The sequence below is a fragment of the Mobula birostris genome, chromosome 9 (assembly GCF_030028105.1).
Source record: "Mobula birostris isolate sMobBir1 chromosome 9, sMobBir1.hap1, whole genome shotgun sequence".
Taxonomy (NCBI): Eukaryota; Metazoa; Chordata; class Chondrichthyes; order Myliobatiformes; family Myliobatidae; genus Mobula; species Mobula birostris.
In genome coordinates, this window is record NC_092378.1 from 124,814,939 (window position 1) to 124,836,746 (window position 21,808).

Here is a 21,808-nt window from a genome sequence, read left to right on the forward strand (position 1 = left end):
GGATGAGGTAAGAAAGAAAGGAGGGGCATTAACGGAAGTTAGAGAAGTCAATGTTCATGCCATCAGGTTGGAGGCTACCCAGACGGAATATGAGGTGTTGTTCTTCCAACCTAAGTAGGGCTTCATCTTGACGGTAGAGGAGGCCGTGGATAGACATATCAGAATGGGAATGGGACATGGAATTAAAATGTGTGGCCACTGAGAGATCCTGCTTTCTCTGGCGGACAAAGCGTAGGTGTTCATCGAAATGGTCTCCCAGCCTGCATCGGGTCTCGCCAATATATAGAAGGCCACACTGGGAGCACCGGACGCAGTATATCACCCCAGTCGACTCACAGGTGAAGTGTCACCTCACCTGGAAGGACTGCCTGGGGCCCTGAATGGTGGTGAGGGAGGAAGTGTAAGGGCATGTGTAGCACTTGTTCTGCTTACAAGGAACATTCTCTCTCAGTTGGCAACACCGCTACTTCTGCCATGTTGTCTCTTTATTGGTCCCCACCCTATCAGACACTCCCATTGTTCTTGCCACCTCTCCCCATATCTGCAACTTAAATCAAGTTTGATTTCTTACTTTTCTTGGTTCGAATGAAAGATCATTGACTTGAAATATTGGCTTGCTTTCCCTCTTCGCAGATGTAACCTAACTTGCTGAGTATTTCTTAAATAATTTATTTAATGATCATTTTCACAAATAAATTAATAATATTTTCAATGCTTAATATCTTTCCTCTAGGATCAATGCATCTCAAGGTGACCAATGATTTTATGACAAAACTGCCACCCTCTTCTTAGAATCGTTGTCAATGTCTTGCACCATATTGACCATATTGAATAATGTAATGTTTTCACAAAGACTCACAATTATTTATTCTTTTGCATGTTAATATATTACAACTGGTCAAAACATTATTTATCATAAGCAATAAAATATGCAATAAAAGTGTTTCTTCAACATTTTGTACATAAGAGACACACAAACTACAAGTGCCTCTACACTGTTCTAAACATCAAATGGCAAGTATTAACATATAATAAAAATAAATTAATGAAATATTATTGTGTTTCTAAGTAATCCCAATTTGCTACAGGAAACTTTTCACTTTCTGTTCTGTACTTACTACAACATTAATTAGATGGGTTCCACCAATGTCTCAGCATTTTTGCACAACGAGCTGCTGAATCATAGTCACCAGAAAGATCATAGACTGGATCAGCTGCTGTGGTAAGCTGGATCAGCACAATAGGAAACTGATGTGGATCACAGCTAACTTCAGAATGAATTAGAGAACAGAGAGCCAGTTTAGTTCACCAGTCTTAATCCTTCATAAAATCCTGTCAGAGTTGTGTATGTAATGACAGCATGGTGGTTATGACTTTCCATTGTGTAAGTAGCTGGTCATTGTCCTGCTCAAAGCTCTCAATAAACACTGAAAACTTGAGCAAGATGTTCAAAGGTAACAGCTGTGTATGGAACAAAATCCATGGAGGTAATAGAAAAATATTGAAGGAAACACAAAAAAAATCACTTGGCTTTAATCATCAGATCATTTTTGAATGAAATATGTGTTTATCTCTAACATTCTTGCAGTCAACCACTTAAGAGTTAATTGCCATTTCCTCAGACTGTTTAGAATCTTTAAAGAAGGGATTATTCAAAAATAAAAGCTTTGTATTTATATATCAACTTGCACTTCTCTAATGGTTTTTAAAGTCTGACGAGTATTAATGGAGTAAAATAACAAGATCTGCACAAAGCAATCTCTCCACAAACAGCTAAGTAATAATGATTGGATAATATGCTAGTTATGGGGTAATTATTGTTTAGGGTGCTGGATATTGAAACAAGGGTGTTGGATCTATTAGAATTCCCCAAGAGAAAAAGCAGGGTCTCATTTTATCTCTGATCAGCCTTTCTAAACTCCTTCATATAAAATAATCATTTTATAGATTCCTTGATTCCAACTTTTGGGCTGGTCTTTGAGCTCCCATAACACCCCAATTCTAACACAGGGGTGTTATCAACTGACTACAGCTAAATCCTAGTCAAGCTTGGATTGTGATATTCAGTCTAATTACATCTTGTGCCTTAGTAACCACAGCTAGCCACAGGCATGTAAGATTGCTTATATAGCTCGGAAATCTTTTGTGACTTGGTATTTTTATTTAACAATAAACAAATGTACTTACAACAGAATGGAGTAACAGTAAAAGAAATTCTCTGTACGACAGAAAATCCTTGTCACTTGACCTGAAATTCCAAGAATGTTTCTCCCAAAGTCATCACGCATAAAGCAGCTACAGTAATCTTTTTCAGCTGGAAGTTCTACTTGCAAAGAAATTTTGATCTCATTAGCAGAAACACGGCATCTACTAAGCAGCATTGAAAAGCAGAGTGCTCTCATTAAAAAAAAAGCTACTAGTATTTATTTCCAAACTTTTAGCATTGAAACCATTTGTAAACAATACTGATTTTGAGAGAATTATATTTAGACGGGTTCGCCAGATTTGCATGGTTTCTATATCAAAGTTAATTTCAGAGACTTCCCTTTGTTTCACCTCAGTTCTGAGCTCCAGCGAACCATGAACAGATTCTTTAGCTTTATGGTGATCCTTCGTGTCTTTCCTTCATGCCTGTCAACTTTGCAGCCAGTATGAATGCAACACCTGTGAACACCTCAGCGGTAAGTGAGATCCACACCAGAGCCAAGGACCATCCAAACCCGATGTTAATATCTTCAAGTATGTCTTTTCCAGACAGATTGACAGCTTCCTTGAACGCTGCTGCAGAATACCCGACGTACACACTGATTCCAGCAAGTGTTACCAGCGCTAGGTGAAACAGGAAGTGAGACCTTCATTAGATACAGCCACAATTATAATCTCTCTAGACATTCTTCCTGGCCATGTCTTTTTCAGAATATTGACCATGCAACATTTACTGATGTATTGTCATGTTTATAAAAAAAACTACATTCTGTGCTAAAGGATGTGGAAAACAAGCAATACATAGAGGCAGAAGGAACTACAGATGGCCGAGTCTGAAGTAAATGAAACCAAGTGCTGGAGGAATTCAGTGGGTCAGGTAGCTACTGTAAAAGGAAATGGACAGCTCTACCATCTTTATCCCTTTGTTGCCTATGCCTCCACCAATCACCTCTCAGCCTCCCAACCTCTCTGTAACTTTTTTCCATCTTATCTTTCCCCACCTGACTCCTTCTGCCAATCATCCCTCCTCACCTCATCACCATTATTCACCTACTACTTGCGAGCTCTTGCTGAACCCCCTCTTCTGCATCTCTTTATACTGGCTATCTTCCCCTACTCTTTCAGTCCAGATGAAGGGTCTTGAACTGAAGTGTCGACTGTCCATTTCCTTCTGACAACGCTGTCTGAACTACTCTGTTCCTTCAGCAGTTCGTTGCTTGAAACATTTCTTGTGAACTGGTTACTTAGAGTTAAAACCAGTTTGCATTTTCATTTCAAATAAGGACAATGGTCAGGAGCTTGATCAGTTGCACTTCTGCAGTAGTGTTGGCTAGAAGCCCGAGCGACCTTCAGGGATGTTATGCTCTTAGTAAGGTAGCATTGTTGAACAGGTGCTGGAAGTCACCCACGATCACTTTTGGAGGAGGACATTCAGTGTGCACATGCCAACATTTAAACAAATGCTTGGCAACAAAAAGAAAGCATGCTTCAGGAAGGAAGGAGGATTTTTCTGTGGAATCCTCTATTGCATGGTGTCCTATGCAAAATAAGAGAAAAAGAAACCTTAATCCCCAGAGGCTTCTAGAATCACTGGCAAAACTAATTTTTTGAGATGTAGCTCTTCATTCAGATAACAAATTCAACCAAAAAGCAGCATGCCATTTCACTATGACTTCCAACATCTGGTAAACTCATCAATGGGAGAACTGAAGACTGCTACACAGGCAACCTAAGAATTTTATAAAGTACGTGGGGATGATCTGGGAAGTATCGAGAAGAAACCTCAGTTGTGTAAAGTATTGTAAGGCACCCTGAAAGTCGTTCTAATACAACTGCGAGTTGTGAAGGTTTCTGATTAGAGGAAGTCAACAAGAATGTGTGGGAAGCAGGAATCAAGAATTGTTCAGGAAGTTGGACTCAACAATAACTTCTTAAATGTAAGAAAGGAATCAAATGAACAGTGAAGTAACATGACCTGTTCTATAGAAAACTGACTGAAGTTGCTTGCAAAGCAAAGTTTGTGGCCATGATTTTGTGCCAGCCAGTGATTTTACTGCAGCTGGGAAATAATAATGTGTAAATCAGAGTGAGCAGCGTGATTGCAAATCAAACACTGTAAAGAATGAAACCACACAATCTGTGCTGAGGTCTGGCTGGTTTCTGACACCAAGTCTGTGGACTGGTGTGTGTGCTTGAAGAAAGGGACAGAAAAAAAATCAATACCTAAATAAAAATTCCTTTGAGAAATGCATTAATAAAATATAATGATAATAGATAATAGATAAGTTGAATAACCATAGAGGATAATGATAGAAAATGGAAATAAATGGCAAGAGAATTGGAATAGAATTAGTTCATAATATAATTCATCATAATAATAATGTTAGTCATGATGAACTAATTTAAGCCGAGCTGTTTGAATCGTCAGTCATATGGTTTATTGCTGCTTAATGTGAAATGTAAGCATGGGACCACATATAATTTAAATCTCAAATTTTAAAAGAATGACACATAATTAGAATGGTATGATTGCTAAGTTTGCCAAATACAGAAGTATTGATTGGAATAATTTTTGAAGAGGACACATGAAGGGTACAAAGTGATATAGATTGGTGAACTATATCTGGCAAATGGCATATAACATGAAGAAATATGAAATTTACCATTTTTTCAGGAAAACTTTTAAAAAGCAAACTATCTAAATGATGAGAGATTGCAGAGCTTTGAGATGCAAAAGGATCTGAATTAATATAGCAAAAGGTCAGTAGCAAGTACAGTAAAATCTGAACAAATCTGATGTTCCAGACATGGAACTTGTTTACTGAATCCCAGAAACTGCATAGACCATATTTACATAAATACAAATGCAATGAATATTCAGTATGTACACAGAATGCAATAAGTAACAATTTGATACTCTTAATAAAAATACTTCAATATGTACTGATCATATAACTACACCATTTGGTATGATCTCCGGAAAGCCACCTCACGGGTGCAGTGGAGATTCCAGACTAGACTGGAATCAACAAGGGATGCTCGACAGCTGTGGCAGGGTTTGAATGCCATAACCTCCTACAAAGTTAAATCTTGTGACATAGAAGACAGCAAAGCTTCACTTACAGGTCAGCTCAATGCCTTCTTTGCTTGCTTTGACTTCCATATCAGGGAGAAACCATCACCCACCCCCATGTCTCCCGATGATCCTTTGGACTCAGTACCTGAAGATGACATACAGGCTTTCTTCAAGAGAGTGAATCCAAGGAAAACATCGGTCCAGACAGTGTACCTGGTCGAGTACTGAAGATCTGTGCTGATGTATTCATGGTTATCTTCAACCTCTTGCTCCAGCAGTGTGTGGTACCCACTTGCTTCAAGCAGGCTTCAATCATACCGGTGCCCAAGTAGAGCACAGTAACCTGTCCAAATGACTATCATCCAGTAGCACTTACATCCACAGTGATGAAGTGTATTCAGAGGCTGGTGGTGAAGCATATCAGCTCCTGTCTGAGTGGCAAATTTGATCTGCTCCAATTTGCCTGCTGAAGCAACAGGTCTAGAGCAGATGCCATCTCACTGGCTCTTCATACAACCTTGGAACATCTGGACAGCAAAGATGTATACATCAGGGTGCTCTTTATCGACTATAGCTCAGCATTCAATACCATTATCCCCTTAAAACTAATTAGTAAACACCAAGACCTGGGCCTCAATACCCCCTTGTGTAATTAGATCCTGGATTTCCTCACTCATAGACAGACCCCAGTCAGTTTGGATTGGCAAAATCATCTCCTCCACAATCTCCATCAGCACAGGAGCACTACAGGGATGTGTTCTTAGCCCCCTTCTCTACTCCCTTTACAACTATAGCTGTGTGGCTAAGAACAGCTCCAACACCATATACAAGTTTGCTGATGACACCACTGTTGTGGGCCGCATCAAAGGTGGTGATGAATCAGCATACAGAAGGGAAATTGAAAATTTATCTGAGTGGTGTCATAACAACAACCTCTCACATGATGTCAGCAAGATGAAGGAAATGATTGTAGACTTAAGGAGAGGGAAACCAGAGATTCACGAGCCGGTAATCACTGGAGGATCTGAGGTAACTTTAAATTCCAGATTGTCACTATCTCAGTGGACCTGTCCTGGTCCCATCATATAAATATAATTGCAAAGAAAGCACGACAGCACCTCTACTTCCTCAGGAGTCTGCAGAGATTCGGCTGATTTCTAAAACCTTGGCAAACCTCTATAGATGTGTGGTGGAAAGTGTACTGACTGGTTGTATTGCAGCCTGGTATGGGAACACCAATGCTCTTGAGCAGAAAATCCTACAAAAGGAAGTGGATTCAACTCAGTACATCATGGGTAAAGCCCTCTCAACCACTGAGCACATCTACATGAAATATTGCTGTAGGAAAGCAGCATCCATCATCAAAGATCCTCACTTACCAGGCCATGCTCTTTTTTCATTGTTTCCATCAGGTAGAAGGTACCAGTGGCTCAGGACTCACACCACCAGGTTCAATAACAGTTACTACCCCTCAACCATCAGGCTGTTGAACAAAAGCGGATACTACACTCATTCTATTTCTGGTGTTCCCATAGCTGATAGTCTCACTTTAACAACTCTTTATTTTGTTATTTCGTGCTCACTATTTATTGCTATTTACTTATATTTGTATTTGCACAGTTTGCTGTTTATTGATCCTGTTTACTGTTCTATAGATTTGCTAAATATGACCCCAGGAAAAAGAATCTCAGGGTTGTATGTGGTGACATGTTTGTACTCTGATAATAAATTTTACTTTGAACTTTGTGTATCATGCTGGTAACTCTGTTATTTTCTGGTTTAGTGGTAACTATTAACTACCAGCTGCCATGGATAGTGAAGAAAGCCAAAAACCAGAAGGGTCTCATCCCAAAACTGTTTATTTATTTCCAGAGATGCAACCTAAACTTTTGAATTCCTCTAGCATTTTGTGTGCGTTGCTCAGAAACCAATCAATCATTCCCGTCAGATTGCAGTCAATCAAAAGTAAGTCCTGCTTGTTTAGACAAGCTGAATCATACAGGTCACCCATTAAACCACCAGTATTGATAGAAATGCTAGATGGAAGAATATCAGTTGTTGAGGAGTAATCACAAAAAACCCAGGAGTAAGGAAAATGAACAAGGTCATTGATCAATCCATTAGTATTTTTTAGTGATCATTCCAAACAAGATTTTCTGAATGAGAACATTTTATCTTAGCAAAACCATAGGTTCTCAACAGATATTTTTAAGATTTTAAATAACTTTTTTTTATCCTGGAAGGGAAGGGAAGCCAATGCTAATCATATGGTTTTCATTTTCAAAATTCACTGTTTGCTAGCAGGAGATCCTGTTAATTTTTATTACATCGTTAAATTTCTACAACTTGTTATATGCAAAATTTAAAGGGTTTTTGTACATTAAGTAATTAGGAAAGAATGTTATCATTTATTGCTGGGAAATTTAAATGAAGTAGAAATATTATTTGCGTTCAAATCTGATTGTCTCATTGTAGGAAGGATATGGAAATATTAGAGAGGTTGTAAAGGAGATTTACTAGGATGCTGCCTGGATTAGAGAACATGTCTTATGAGGAAAGGATGAGCAAGTTGGGACTTTTCCCCTTGGAGGGAACTTGGTGCAGGTATATAAGATCACGAGAGCCATTGATAGAGTGGACACCCAACACATTTTTCCCAGGGAGCCAATGTCCGATACCAGAGGACATCCATTTGAGGTAACTGGAGGACATTTAAGGGAGATATCAGAGGTAGGCTTTTTACACAGAGAGTGGAATGGACTGCTGGGGATGGTGGCAGTGGCTGATACAATAGGGACATTTAAAAGGCACTTAGATAGGCAGATGGATGAAAGAAAAATGGAGGGTTATGGACAAGGTAGAATATACAGGGTTAATGGTAAGGCACTGGGGAGTGCAGTGGAACAGAGGGATCTGGGAATACAGATACAAAATTCCCTAAAAGTGGCGTCACAGGTAGATAGGGTCATAAAGAGAGCTTTTGGTACATTGGCCTTTATTAATCAAAGTATTGAGTATAAGAGCTGGAATGTTATGATGAGGTTGTATAAGGCATTGGTGAGACCGAATCTGGAGTATTGTATTCAGTTTTGGTCACCAAATTACAGGAAGGATATAAATAAGGTTGAAAGAGTGCAGAGAAGGTTTACAAGGTTGTTGCCGGGACTTGAGAAACTCAGTTACAGAGAAAGATTGAATAGGTTAGGACTTTATTCCCTGGAGCGTAGAAGAATGAGGGGAGATTTGATAGAGGTATATAAAATTATGATGGGTATAGATAGAGTGAATGCAAGCAGGCTTTTTCCACTGAGGCAAGGGGAGAAAAAAACCAGAGGACATGGGTTAAGAGTGAGGGGGGAAAAGTTTAAAGGGAACATTAGGGGGGGTTTCTTCACATAGAGAGTGAGTATGGAATGAGCTGCCAGATGAGGTGGTAAATGCGGGTTCTTTTTTAACATCTAAGAATAAATTGGACAGATACATGGATGGGAGGTATATGGAAGGATATGGTCCGTGTGCAGGTCAGTGGGACTAGGCAGAAAATGGTTCGGCACAGCCAAGAAGGGCCAAAGGGCCTGTTTCTGTGCTGTAGTTTCTATGGTTCTATGGTTCTATGACTGTATTAGATTGATCGGGAGTGGCTAAAAGGTCAGCACGACATTGCGGGCCAAAGAGCTATACTTTGCTGTACGTTCTACGTTATGCTTCAGTTAAAAGGGTCAATGGTGAAACCACATCTGGAGAGCTGTGTACAGTATTTGCTCTCATTATAACAATATTAATGAATTGGAAGAATTTTAGAGAAGATTTATTGGACTATTCCTTGATTTGGTGGGCTGTCTCATGAGGAAAGGTTGTACCAGCTGGGTTTATATTCCAAATGGTAATTTAGAAGAAAGAAAGAAAGATAGAGATAGAGATAGAGATAGAGAGATAGAGATAGAGATAGAGATAGAGAGAGAGAGAGAGAGAGAGAGAGAGATTGAGATTACAAAATCTTACTGGTTTCTGTAGGGTGATTGTAAAGAGGATAGGAGAATCTGGAACTAGGCATCACTATGTTATAAATGAGGAAATGCCCTTTTAAAACATCATGATGTAACTTTACTTTCTCACAAAGTAGGTCATGTATCTTTGTAACTACCTTCCTCGAGGGGCAATAGAAGCAGTCTTCTAATCTTTTCTTCAAGATAGAGAGCGATGAGCACTTACAAAGTGGTGAAAGCAGACATCCCACCCTGCAAAAACTTATTTCAGGGAGGTATCACCACCATTTCAGGGAGGTTAGCACCCCCCCGCCAACCTCCAAGGGTGTATGTAATACTTTGTTTAGTGATTTTGTCTAATCTGTAAACCAAGTTGGGTATATGCAGCAAATGTGACATTAAAATATGTGCTTATATTATAGCATATTATCATGTTTATTCTATTATAACTTCAAACAAGTCTACAGGGAGTTTGGCCTCATCACGTAGGACATCAATAGCGTAGCTCCTTGGCAGCTAGCCAGCTAGTTTAAATAATGTTAGCTATGCTAATGAATGAATGACACCTGTTAAACTCACCTCAACATGTCCTTTACATTTTAATCCACCATGGGCAATAGAAAAGTCACTGTTGCAAACAGTGCAGCGAGCAACACTGTCATTATTTTTGAGGTCGACTGTAAAGCCGCCCACAGAGAAAACTGATAGGTCTACTTAGCAGGGGTCCCCAACATTTTTTTGCACCGCAGACCGGTTTAATACTGACAATATTCTTGCGGACCGGCGGACCGAGGGTGGGGGGGGGGGGGTGGGTGTTAATCACGACCGGAATATAGGTGATAAGTCAATAGCATCATAACATTTTAAGTAACATTTAGATATTAAACACACAGCGCATATTTTCCCCGTATGAACATATAAAGTCAATGCAACACACCAATATCGCTGAATCAATGCGAGCCCTGGGCTTGTTTTCCTGCAACAAGACGGTCCCATTGAGGGGTGAGGGGAGACAGCGATACTTGAAGGAGGATCCTTATGTCCAGTCTGTTCCGCAATTTAGCTTTTGTTACATTCATTGCAGAAAACTCCGCTTCGCAGCGATATGATGTTGGAAATGGAAGCAACGTTTTTAGTGCTTCCATGGCTATCTCAGGATATTTAGCCTTGACTTTGATCCAGAGTGCCAGCAGAGATGTCAAACATACTTTTCAGCCCGCCGTCATTTACAAGCTCGAGGAGTTGATCTTCTTCCCGCGCTGACATGGATGACGCACGCATAATGATCTTGCATGCGTTCAAGTTCAACAGTGTGTGACAGGGAATGAGGAAAGGTGCAAATGACTCATATCATTACATATCACCAAATCACATTGTTTCCTCATGGCCCGGTGGTTGGGGACCACTCTTAGCACGAAGGGAGACCAATCAGGATGCTCGCTCTCCCCCTCCCTCTCAAAAAAATCTATTTCCGGGATATTGTATATAATTTCCGGGCATCAGGGAGCCACTATCGATTTGCGGAAGACTCCCGGATCTTCTGGGAGTGGTGAGATGGCTGTGAAAGGTTAATATGGATATACAACAGAGTGAATTTGAGATGGTTTGAACAGATTGTTATTTACTCCTGTGTTTGGTTCATAGGTTTGAATATATAAATGGGGATGGTAACAAAAAATACTAATGAATATTCATTGAGACATTCAGCAGTAATGAGGGCTAGCTAGAGTTTGGAACACAGATAAGGTGTCCCCCGCTTTTCGAACGTTCGCTTTACGAAACCTCACTGTTACGAAAGACCTACATTAGTACCCTGTTTTCGCTTTCAGAAGGTGTTTTCACTGTTACGAAAAGAAATTCAGCGCACAATAAAAAATCGGCGCATGATAAAAGGCAGCGTGCCCCGAGCAGCCACTCCCCCCCGGATTCGGAACTGCTTTGCTTTAACACGTGCCTGTGAGCAGCCGTTTGCAAGATGAGTTCTATGGTATGGGAAAAGCCTGAAAGAGCTCGTAAGGGTGTTACACTTACGGTAAAACTAGACATAATTAAGCATTTTGATCGTGGTGAACCAAGTAAGGACAAAGTGAGTTTGGCTTGTGGAAGCTGACGAACATGATGTTGAAGAGGTTTTGGCATCCCATGACCAAGAACTGACAGATGAAGAGCTGATGCAATTGGAAGAAAAAAAGATAACAATCAAAATCGAATGAGTAATGATAAAGTACGACTTTAATTTTGGAAGGGTACGTCAGTTTAGGGGATATTTGCAGGATGGTTTGAGTCCTTATTAAAGAACTGTGATAGAAAAATGTGCGAGGCTCCGCAGTCAAGCAAGCCTTCCACATCAGTCACGGCAGATGACGAACCTCGACCTTCGACATTGAGGCGGGCAGAGATAGAAGAAGATGAGCTGCCTGCTCTAATGGAAACAGGCGACGAGATGACACCCCAGTGTCCCACCACCCCAACCCCCAGGCCACGGGCAGATACTGATTCGCAGAGAATGCAAAGGTAGCCGGGGCGCGCACAGCACATCTTTAAGAAAAAAGCCAAAATAAACATGCTAATTAATTAGGTGCCGCCGACACTTAATTGTCGGCCCAGATCAGAGACGACGCAATCAGAAATCGGCACTGATCTGGGCCGACAATTACGGGCGGCACCTAATTAATTAGCATGTTTATTTCAGCTTTTTTCTTAAAGGTGTGCTGTGTACCTCCCGGCTACCGCTGGACCCCTGTGTTCTTTGCGGCAATGTATCGCTCAGTGGCCTGGAGGGTGGGGGCCATTGCACCACCCAAACTCTGATGAATCAGTCTAACACACCATCATCAGTGTGCTCGGCGCTATCTTCCCGATTCCCGTAAGTGATGCTACACTGTACATACATTATCTCTACTTTATATAGGCTGTGTATTTTTACGTGTTATTTGATATGATTTGGCAGCCTCATAGCTTAAAGGTTACTGGAGAGAGTGTTCTTGCTAACAGCGCTTGCGTGAGATTTTCTGCCGATGGCGCTTGCGTGAGATTTTCGCTTCGGAGAACAGTACCGGCAATGATTGTGGAGAAGTATTTCTACTTTATATAGGCTGTGTATTTATCATATCATTCCTGCTTTTACTATATGTTACTGTTATTTTAGGTTTTATGTGTTATTTGGCATGATTTGGTAGGTTATTTTTGGGTCTGCAAACGCTCACAAAATTTTCCCATATAAATAAATGGTAATTGTTTCTTCGCTTTACGACATTTCGGCTTACGAACCGTTTCATAGGAACGCTCTACCTTTGGATGGCGGGGGAAACCTGTAAATGCAAAACCCTGCAAATCTGAAATAAAGAAAAAATGCTTAAAAATTCTGGGGAGAAAGAAATAATTAATATTTCATGCTGATTGTAATAAATTTAAGCATTAACACAGAATATTACAGCACAGTGCAGGCACATGATGTTGTGCCAAATTTTTAACATACTTTAAGAACAATCTAACCCTTCTGTCCTACATAGCCCTCCGTTTTTCTATCATTCATGTGCCTATCTAAGTTCCTTAAACATCCCTAATGTATCTGCCTCTGCCACCACACCTGATATCACACATTCACTACATATTGCAGAAATAGAGAGAAGGGGAACATCATCACAGGTCCTTGATAGAGTGAAGGTGGAAATGACCCTAATGACCAAAAGAATGTGTTGCAAGGACGGGGCTGGGGACGAACCCAAGTGCAGGACACAGGCGCTGAGGCAGAGTCGTGAGGCATTAGCCTCAAATGGGGAACCAGTATCCAGGAGAGTCTTTACACAGTGACAAGGGTCATGTAGAGTATCCAGGAAACGATGCAGAACTTAGAACTGACAGTTCTCACGATTCAAGAAACAAGGTTTACTCACACTAGAATCAACCAACAAACTAGCAGCTCCTTTTTGTGATCACAGGGTCTTTATCCTGCATTTTCTGATAGAAAGCAGGTGTGTGTAGTTAGTGGAACCTGGGAATGATTGGAAATTCAATGAGGGGGATTGAGGCCCAATTCCTGAGGTAACTAGCAAGGTGGGGGATTGCCAGAAGGGACCATGACAGAATGATGGTGCAAGGTATTTGGAAATGATACTGGGAGAAGGAAATACAGTGACTTTTAGTACGCCTGCTCATCAAAGCAAATATCTAATCAGCCAATCACATGGCAGAAACTCAATGTATAAAAGAATGCAGACATGATCAAGAGGCTCAGTTGTTGTTCAGACCAACCATTAGAATGGGAAAGAAATGTGATCTAATTGACTTTGACCGTAGAACGCTTGATAATGCTATACAGCTGGTCTTCTGAGATTTTCATGCACTACAGTCTCTAGGGATTAAAGAGAATGGTGCGAAAAATGAAAAGAAAACATCCAGTAAGTGGCAGTCCTGTGGATAGAAATGCCTTGTTAATGAGAGAAGATAAAGGAGAGTGGCCAGACTGGTTCAAGCTGACAGGAAGGCAACAGTAACTCAAATAACCATGCGTTACAACAGTGGTGTGCACAAGAGCGTCTCTGAATGCGCAACACATCGAACCTTGAAGTGGATGAGCTACAGTAGCAGAAGACCACAAATGTACATTCAGTGCCCACCTTATCAGGTACAGGAGGTGGCTAATAAAGTGGCCACTGAATGTAAATAAAAGATGGATCTAGAGCAGACATAATAGCTGCAGGAGAATTATTATCAACAGCCACAACTTGACTAAAATAGAAGCAACACTTTTCATCTGAAATTGTTAACTCATTGTTGGGTGCTGAAGCTATAATGTGCCTAAATGAAAGATGAAGTGAAGTTCTTTGAGATTTTTATGATGAGCTTTATTTGAACAATGCTGGAGCCCAAGGATAGAGAGATCAGACTCAGAATAGGGTAGAGAAATAAAATAAGAACAACTCAAATCTTGTTCAACATTAACTGCCTGTCCCCTCAACAGTCTTAGTCAGGAGAATTATACTTAAAGTCATTTTTGTTGCTGTTTGTCAAGACTTTATTATAAGGTCTCAATAACAATACCAACTAGCGATTCTTCTTGTGAATATTACTTATATTCTGCTGATTTGACAATATTTATCACACTATTTAAGTCGAGTAGTTTTCTTTGATTGTTTGAAAATGAAAGGAGCCAAAAGAGAAATTGTTGAGGATGAGAACTAGTTCCACCAGATGGAGGTACCTCCAGCCTGGTAACTTCGCCCTCCTGCCCCCTTCTCTCTGCCTCCATTCCCCATCTGGATTCCCTCTTAAACACTTCCCTTCACCTCACCTGACCATTACTTCTCTCCTGTGCTTCTCCTCCTTCTCTGTCTCCCATAGTTCACTGTCCTCTCCTGTTGGATTGCTTCTTCTTCAGCCCTTTACCTCATCCACCTATTGTATCACATCCCAGCTTCTTACCTCATCCTCCTCTCCTACTTGCTCACCTTCCTCTTCACCTGGTCTCACCTATCAGCTGCCAGCTTCTTCTGGCTTCTTCCACTTTCCTTTCTTGTCCTGATGAAGGGTCTTGACCCGAAACATCAACTGGTTATGCCACTCCATAGATGCTGCCTGATCTGCTGAGTTCCTCCAGCTCTCTGTGTGTGTCCCTAAAGGAAATGGATGACTGCAAATGTATACTTAGTTCCATTTGATCATACAGGAGAAAGTAAGATTTATCTTCTAGCCATCTCCCACCCTGCATGCTCTAAAAACATAAACACCATCCAAACTCAACCAATTTGTGTGTGGAATGGGCTGCCAGTGACAGTTGTGGAAGGGGATACCATAGGGTCTTTTAAGAGACTCCTGGACAAGTACATGGAGCTCAAAAAAATAGAGGCCTATGGGTAACCCCATGTAAGGACGTGTTCGGCACAGATTTGTGGGCCAAAGGGCCTATATTGTGCTGTAGGTTTACTATATTTCTATGTTTCTAATTTGTATATTTGTACATAACAAATTTGACTTACCAAATGGCTCTGAATCTAGCATCATCATGACTTTTAAATTCTTTCAGCTTCAAGATCTAACAGTTTAATTTTCATCTCTGTAATCTGCTTCAATTAAAAAAAAACTTCTGGGGTTTCAGTGTTACTTCAAATCTAATTATCTCATTAGCATCCCTGATTTTCATCACTGAGGCATATCTTTAGCTCCCCAGCTAATGAGGTCTAGCTACAAACCCACGGGACTCAATAAAATGAATTATCCATCGCAGAAATTGAAGGCAGAGGAATGGATTCTAGTTCACTCCTTGTTTCTATCATTCCTCTTGATGTTCCTTAACCATTTCTGATAAACCTGGCTTCTCTCTATGTTTCTAATGTTCTTGTGCCACTTAGGTGACTTCACACACTGGTGTTTTTTTCCAGACACCTTTTTGCACCAATGGTCTAAAAGCATCAGTGGACACAGTTCACGGACACCTACAATTAATGCTGTAAAGCTGAAAGAACTACTGACAATTAACATATCAGCTATTTGATGTGCTAAGTGATAATATCAATCTGGTCTGCAAGCTTCCTTGAACTCAATCAATTAGGCAGCATGTCTGGTTTGAAAGAAGCCAAATTAAATAACCGCATTTTCCAACACTGCAACTCGTGAGGAATCAGTTCAGGTGCTGTGGGCCAGCAACAGCTCTACTGATAGTGTGCTTATTTACAAAACTGTCCTTTTAACTTCAGACTGCTTACTGCTAGTTATTTATGTCAATAACTTAAGACTGGCTCCAGTTTATGACAAGAAGCTAAACGAAGAATATTGGCTGGAAGTTTATCTTACTCCAGACTCTTTTACCTCCAGAAGTTTCCACTGCCACATTAGAAAGCTGAGCTTGGAAAAAAAAGAAAGGCCCCCTGCCTATGAGGACATGCAGCAGTTTCCCAGCAGGTGACAGTGTGGAAACAGTCAAGGGCCTCATCTTCAAGTTCCTCCGAACAAGTCAAATTATGATTTACTGTGTAACTCAATTCAAACAAATTAAGTGTAATTATCAGCTTTCAGAAAGCAAATTAATGCCTGGCATTCACAGGTTATTCAACATTTCTTTTTATACAGCCTTAATGAATTCAATCATCCTTCCAGCACAGCATTTAATTATCACAACTGATTCAATTCTGTAAGTGTACAGGTGTGCAATGCCTAATGGAAGGAGCAATCCAACTCTTTGGTTCCATTCACTTGGCACTTTTTAGCATTTGCCCTACCTTGGGATAATCAGTGTAGCTTATTAAACTCATAGATTCTATCTAAACCCATGACACACAATTAAGCTGCTCCTGTACACAAAACCAGTGCAAAATGAGCCTTCTCCCACTTCTGCATGACTCTAGGTGTTATTATGATATACTGAATCTCTTCCCAGCAACTCTCCCTGCATAAATACAGGGATTGTAACTATTCCACAGTGCAAATGCCGGCAGAGAGACCAGTTCCCTAAAATGCTGATCACAAAACAAGATTTTCAATGCACTCTTTTTAAATTCGCAAAATGAGCTTCAAAATAACCATTTTCCTCAATGTGTTGAGGTAGAAAAGAATTCTGTGTTGCTTCTAGAAATCATCTTACTCCTTAATACAGTTTATGTAGGTCAAAATACCCTATAATTAGCCCATTACCACATTACACACAATTTGGATTTTCCAATTGTTTTCATGTCCAATATTACAAGTACTATTTTATGGTCTATAAATAATTTACAACAATATTTACTTCCTTTTGTTATTTCTTAGCTTAACCCAAATTAATTCCATTTCTTCATCACCAAGGTCATTTCTCACTACTGTACTGATCTCCTTTTTTAACAGTGTTACACTGCCCACTTTTTTTCTTTTCATCTGTCCTTCTTAAATATTAAATATACTGGGATATTTAAATGCCAGCTTTGGTCACCCTGCAATCAAATCTCCATTATGCAAATAGAGATCGTACACTTTCACATCAACTTGTGCCATTAATTCATTTGCCCTTTTGTGATTTCTGAAAACATTTAGATATAGTCCCTTTAATTTTGTCACTTTTAACATATTTTCTGTTCATTGAGCCCCATTCCTATTGAACTTGCTTTTTCCATCTATTATTTTCCTTTATCTTTTACCTATTTTCTTACCTTTTGAACTCTCTTCAAGATTCCCATGTCCCTACCAGGCTATTTTAACCCTCCACATTAGTGCAAGCAATCACTTCTGTATGGATGTGGGTCCTGGCCCTCCTGAGCTCTGTTCTGCACAGGTTCCATTGCCTCAGAAATCTAAAGCCCTCCATCCTGCACCATCTCACAATCTCCACAGTGATTCAAGCTGCCATTTCCACTCCGAAATGCAGAGCTCAAGCTGTTGCATCTGGAGATACTTCCTGCATATATTGTTTTCTGAAACACTGGGAGCATCCACGATTTCACCTGGTGCAGGATTTGCTACCTTAACATATTTCTTAGCCCATTGTAGGTGGATAACTTCTTTCTTCCTCCCCATGTCATCTGCCCCCAAGGCTTCCAATGCAATGTTATACAATCTGCATGCCCTTGGATTGCTTTATCTCTGTTTGTTCCACATAAGACTATAAGAACATAAGACGTAGGAGCAGAATTAGGCCATTCAGCCCATCCAGTCTGCTCCATCACTCCATCATGGCTGATACCAAATCCCACTGAACTCTATACACCCCCTTCTTGCCATATCCTTTGATGCCCTGACCGATCAGGAAACAATCAACTTTCACCTTAAATATATAGAAACATAGAAACATAGAAAATAGGTGCAGGAGTAGGCCATTCGGCCCTTCGAACCTGCACCGCCATTCATTATGATCATGGCTGATCATCCAACTCAGAACCCCGCCCCAGCCTTCCCTCCATACCCCCTGACCCCCGTAGCCACAAGGGCCATATCTAACTCCCTCTTAAATATAGCCAATGAACTGGCCTCAACTGTTTCCTGTGGCAGAGAATTCCACAGATTCACCACTCTCTGTGTGAAGAAGTTTTTCCTAATCTCTGTCCTAAAAGGGTCCTGGCCTCCACCGCAGTCTGGGGCAGAGCCTTCCACAGATTAAAAGAATTCCTCCATTCTAAAAGGTTGTCCCTCAGTTTTGAGGCTGTGCCATCTAGTTCTGGATACCCCCACTGAAGAAAACATCGTCTACGCATTCATCCTATCTGGTCCTTCCAACACTTGGTAAATTTCAATGAGATCCTCGCGCATTCTTCTAAATTCCAGTGCGTACAGGCCCAAAGCTGCCAAACTCTCCTCGTGTGTTAACCTCTTCATTCCCAGTTAGTCCAGTAGAACAAACATACACAACATTTAGAGTCATCTATTAGCAGTGTTTTCAGCAGTTAAACATTTCACTTATGTTGTAGGTTTTAGTCCAATGACCACTTTAACAGAGAATACACCATTTTTATTTCATGTTTTTGAGGTACAGTGCCAAATATACCCTTTCAGTCCTTCGAGCCCTGCCACCCAGCAATCCCCCAATTTAATCCTCTCCAAAGCATGGGACAATTTACAGCGACCATTTAACCTGCAAACCGGTGAGTCTGTAGACTATGGGAGAAAACCAGCGCGAGCACCCGGAGGAAGCCCCCACAGTCACAGACTCCTTACAGGCTGCAGCAGGAATTGAACCCCCATCAATGCACTGTAGAAGTGTTGAGCTAACCACAATGCTACCATGCCGACCTAAACTGGATGGACATATGAAGGATGGGACAGTCAGTCAAACTCGACAAGCCTGATGGACATTGCTATTACAGGGTGGCAATCTCGCTGTTAAAAGAGTTAACAGTACAACTATGCTCACTGACAATTTAACTTCATGGGTGTCAGGTGACAGTAGCACAAGTACGGAATGGACCATCCATTACCATCTTAAAATCAGGAGAGGAAAATAAAGTCATGCAAGCGGAAAGTTCCTCTTTAAAGATCTTTGTTGATGGATCATCATCATTTCAGGATGGAGAGAGATTTACAGGATGTGGCATATATGTAGAGGACAAGGAAGGAGAAGAGATCTAAAGTATTGCAATCAAGTTACCTGAAACAATGTGTGCACAAGTGACATATTTTTGTATCATGCCTATATAGCAGGGTGTATGGGGTGATTGGGTCCTGACTAAATATCAGGAAATGCCAATATCGATTATATAGCTTCTCCCACCCAACACAACTCGGCCTTCACGTAGGATTTAGGTCGGGGTGCACCCTGTCTCACTGAAGGAGCTCTGTCTATGGCAAGTGTTTGGCGCCAGAAAAATAACCAGACCAGTGGTGGTGGTGTCACCTAAAATCACTGAAGTCTTCGGCAGCAGGGAGATGGATTCCAGGCTTTGGTGGAGGATTGTCTTTGTACAACAACAGCAAAGGTTGGGCGATGTCTAGTGTATGATTCCCAATCGGGAACACCAGTAAAGGACAAATGCTCTAGTTAGATGAGCACTGCGGCAACAGAAGACAACGGCAAACCACCGTTGAAATTTCTGCCTAATCAATCATGGAAAGAAACAAAAGAAGATAACCAGACAACAACATGAATGGAGTTGATTCTAATCAACAGAACAACACCTCGCTCGGTTGGGGTAGTCATGTGCTGCAGGTGACACCAGACTGTCATCCAGAGACTGTAAGCAATAGGGAAAGGCTAAGAGTAGCAACATGGATCATCTGTACACTTCATCAGAAAGGAAAGTTAGACAACACATTAAATGAAATGAAAAGGTTGGAAGTTGATATCTTAGGCCTGTCAGAAATTAGATGGACCGACAGTGGCAAATTCACTAAGGATAGTTCTCTGATAATGTATTCTGGAGGTCAACAGCATATGTATGGAGTTGGAATTATTTTAAGCAAACAAGTATCAAAATGTCTTATGGGATTTTTGGCGCTATCCGACCGGCTGCTTTTAGTTAAATTAAGGGGTAACCCTTTTAACATTAGCATAATTCAAACCTATGCGCCAACAAATGATGCAGATGAAGAGGGTATCAACAAGTCTTATGAAGATCTCGACAGTGCTTATGAGCAATGTAAATCTCACAATATAAAACTACTCATGGGAAATTTTAACGCCAAAGTTGGACAGGAAATGGTTAATAACATCATAGGACCTTTGGGATTAAGGGAGAAAAAATGAAAATGGAGAAGGGTTTAACTGATTGGTGTGTCAGAAGCAACCAAGTGATCACCAATACTTGGTAGGTCCACATAGATCGTGTACTTGGATTAGCCCTGGAGATAGAACAAGGAACCAAATAGATTTCGTTACCATCAATGAATACTTCAGAAATAATATCACAAATTCTAAAGCCAACCCAGGAGCAGACTGTGGTTCAGATCACCATCCAGTAATAGCTACCATCAAAACAAAATTAAAGAAACTGAAACATAGAAAAAAGAGAAAGAAGTATATGTTGGGAGAACTTAAAAATGATAGCATACTTAAGCAGCAATTCAAAACAGCTGTAGAAGAACACGTCAGTGAAAACGAAACAACTATTTGGGACAGATTTAAATATGCTATACAGCAATCAGCAGAGGAGATAATCCCAGTGCAAGAAATCCAACGCACCAACAAGAGGTGGATAACCAAAGAATTTCTAGATCTGATGGAACAAAGAAGATTAGTGAAGAATAATGAAGTGCAATACAGAGAACTAGACAGACAGATCAGACAATTGTGCAATATTGCAACAGAACAATGGCTGACTCAAAAATGCAATGAAGTAGAAGGCCATGTTAACAACAGCAAAGAAATGCACAAGAAAATTAAGGAAATTACTGGAATTAAGAAAACCTCCTCTACAGGATGCATAAGATCAGCAGATGGATCCATACCAACAGATCCAAATAAAGTATGTGAGAGGTGAATTCAGTATATAGAGCAGATTTTTGAAGATAATAGAGGGGAACTCCCAGATATAGGAGGAAATAAATAAAGCAATGAAAATCATGAAACATGGTAAAGCCACTGGACCTGATGAAATTACAGTGGAAATGATACAAGCTCTAGAAGATCTGGGCATAGATATTCTTTTTGAACTGTTTACTGGCATATATGAGTCTGGTGTATTGCCTGACGATCTCTTGAAATAAGTATTTATAACTCTGCCAAAAATTCCTGGAACTATTGGCTGCAAAAATTATAGAACAATCAGTCTTATGAGTCACATAATAAAGATTTTGTTGAGAATTATTCTGAGTTCAATTAAAAACAAGTTAAGGCCAGAAACTTCTAAACTACAATATGGATTTTTTGAAGATAGAGGAACTAGGAACACAATTTTCATACTATGAATGCTTTCAGAAAGGGCAATTGAATATCAAAATGATGTCTTTTTATGTTTTATCAATTTCACTAAAGCATTCGACAAAGTGCAACATGAAAAATTATTTCAAATTCTTGCTAAACTAAACATTGACAGAAGGGACCAACAACTGCTTCAAAATTTATATTGGAACCAAATGGCGGCGGTAAAAACTGATGATAATATAAGCAGTTGAACTAAAACTCAAAGAGATGTTAGACAGGGAT

At 40.3% G+C, this 21,808-nt stretch overlaps 1 protein-coding gene across 1 annotated transcript in view; it reads right to left on the minus strand.

Annotated features, from left to right (window-relative positions):
- Window positions 1-2,599: 2,599 nt before the first annotated feature.
- The window catches only part of LOC140203458 (transmembrane protein 114), a 119,649-nt gene continuing 100,440 nt past the window's right edge, over window positions 2,600-21,808 (minus strand). Inside the window, exon 4 of the mRNA XM_072269515.1 lies at window positions 2,600-2,829. Within this exon, the coding sequence (XP_072125616.1) occupies window positions 2,600-2,829 (230 nt within the window). The remainder of the gene's footprint in view (window positions 2,830-21,808) is intronic.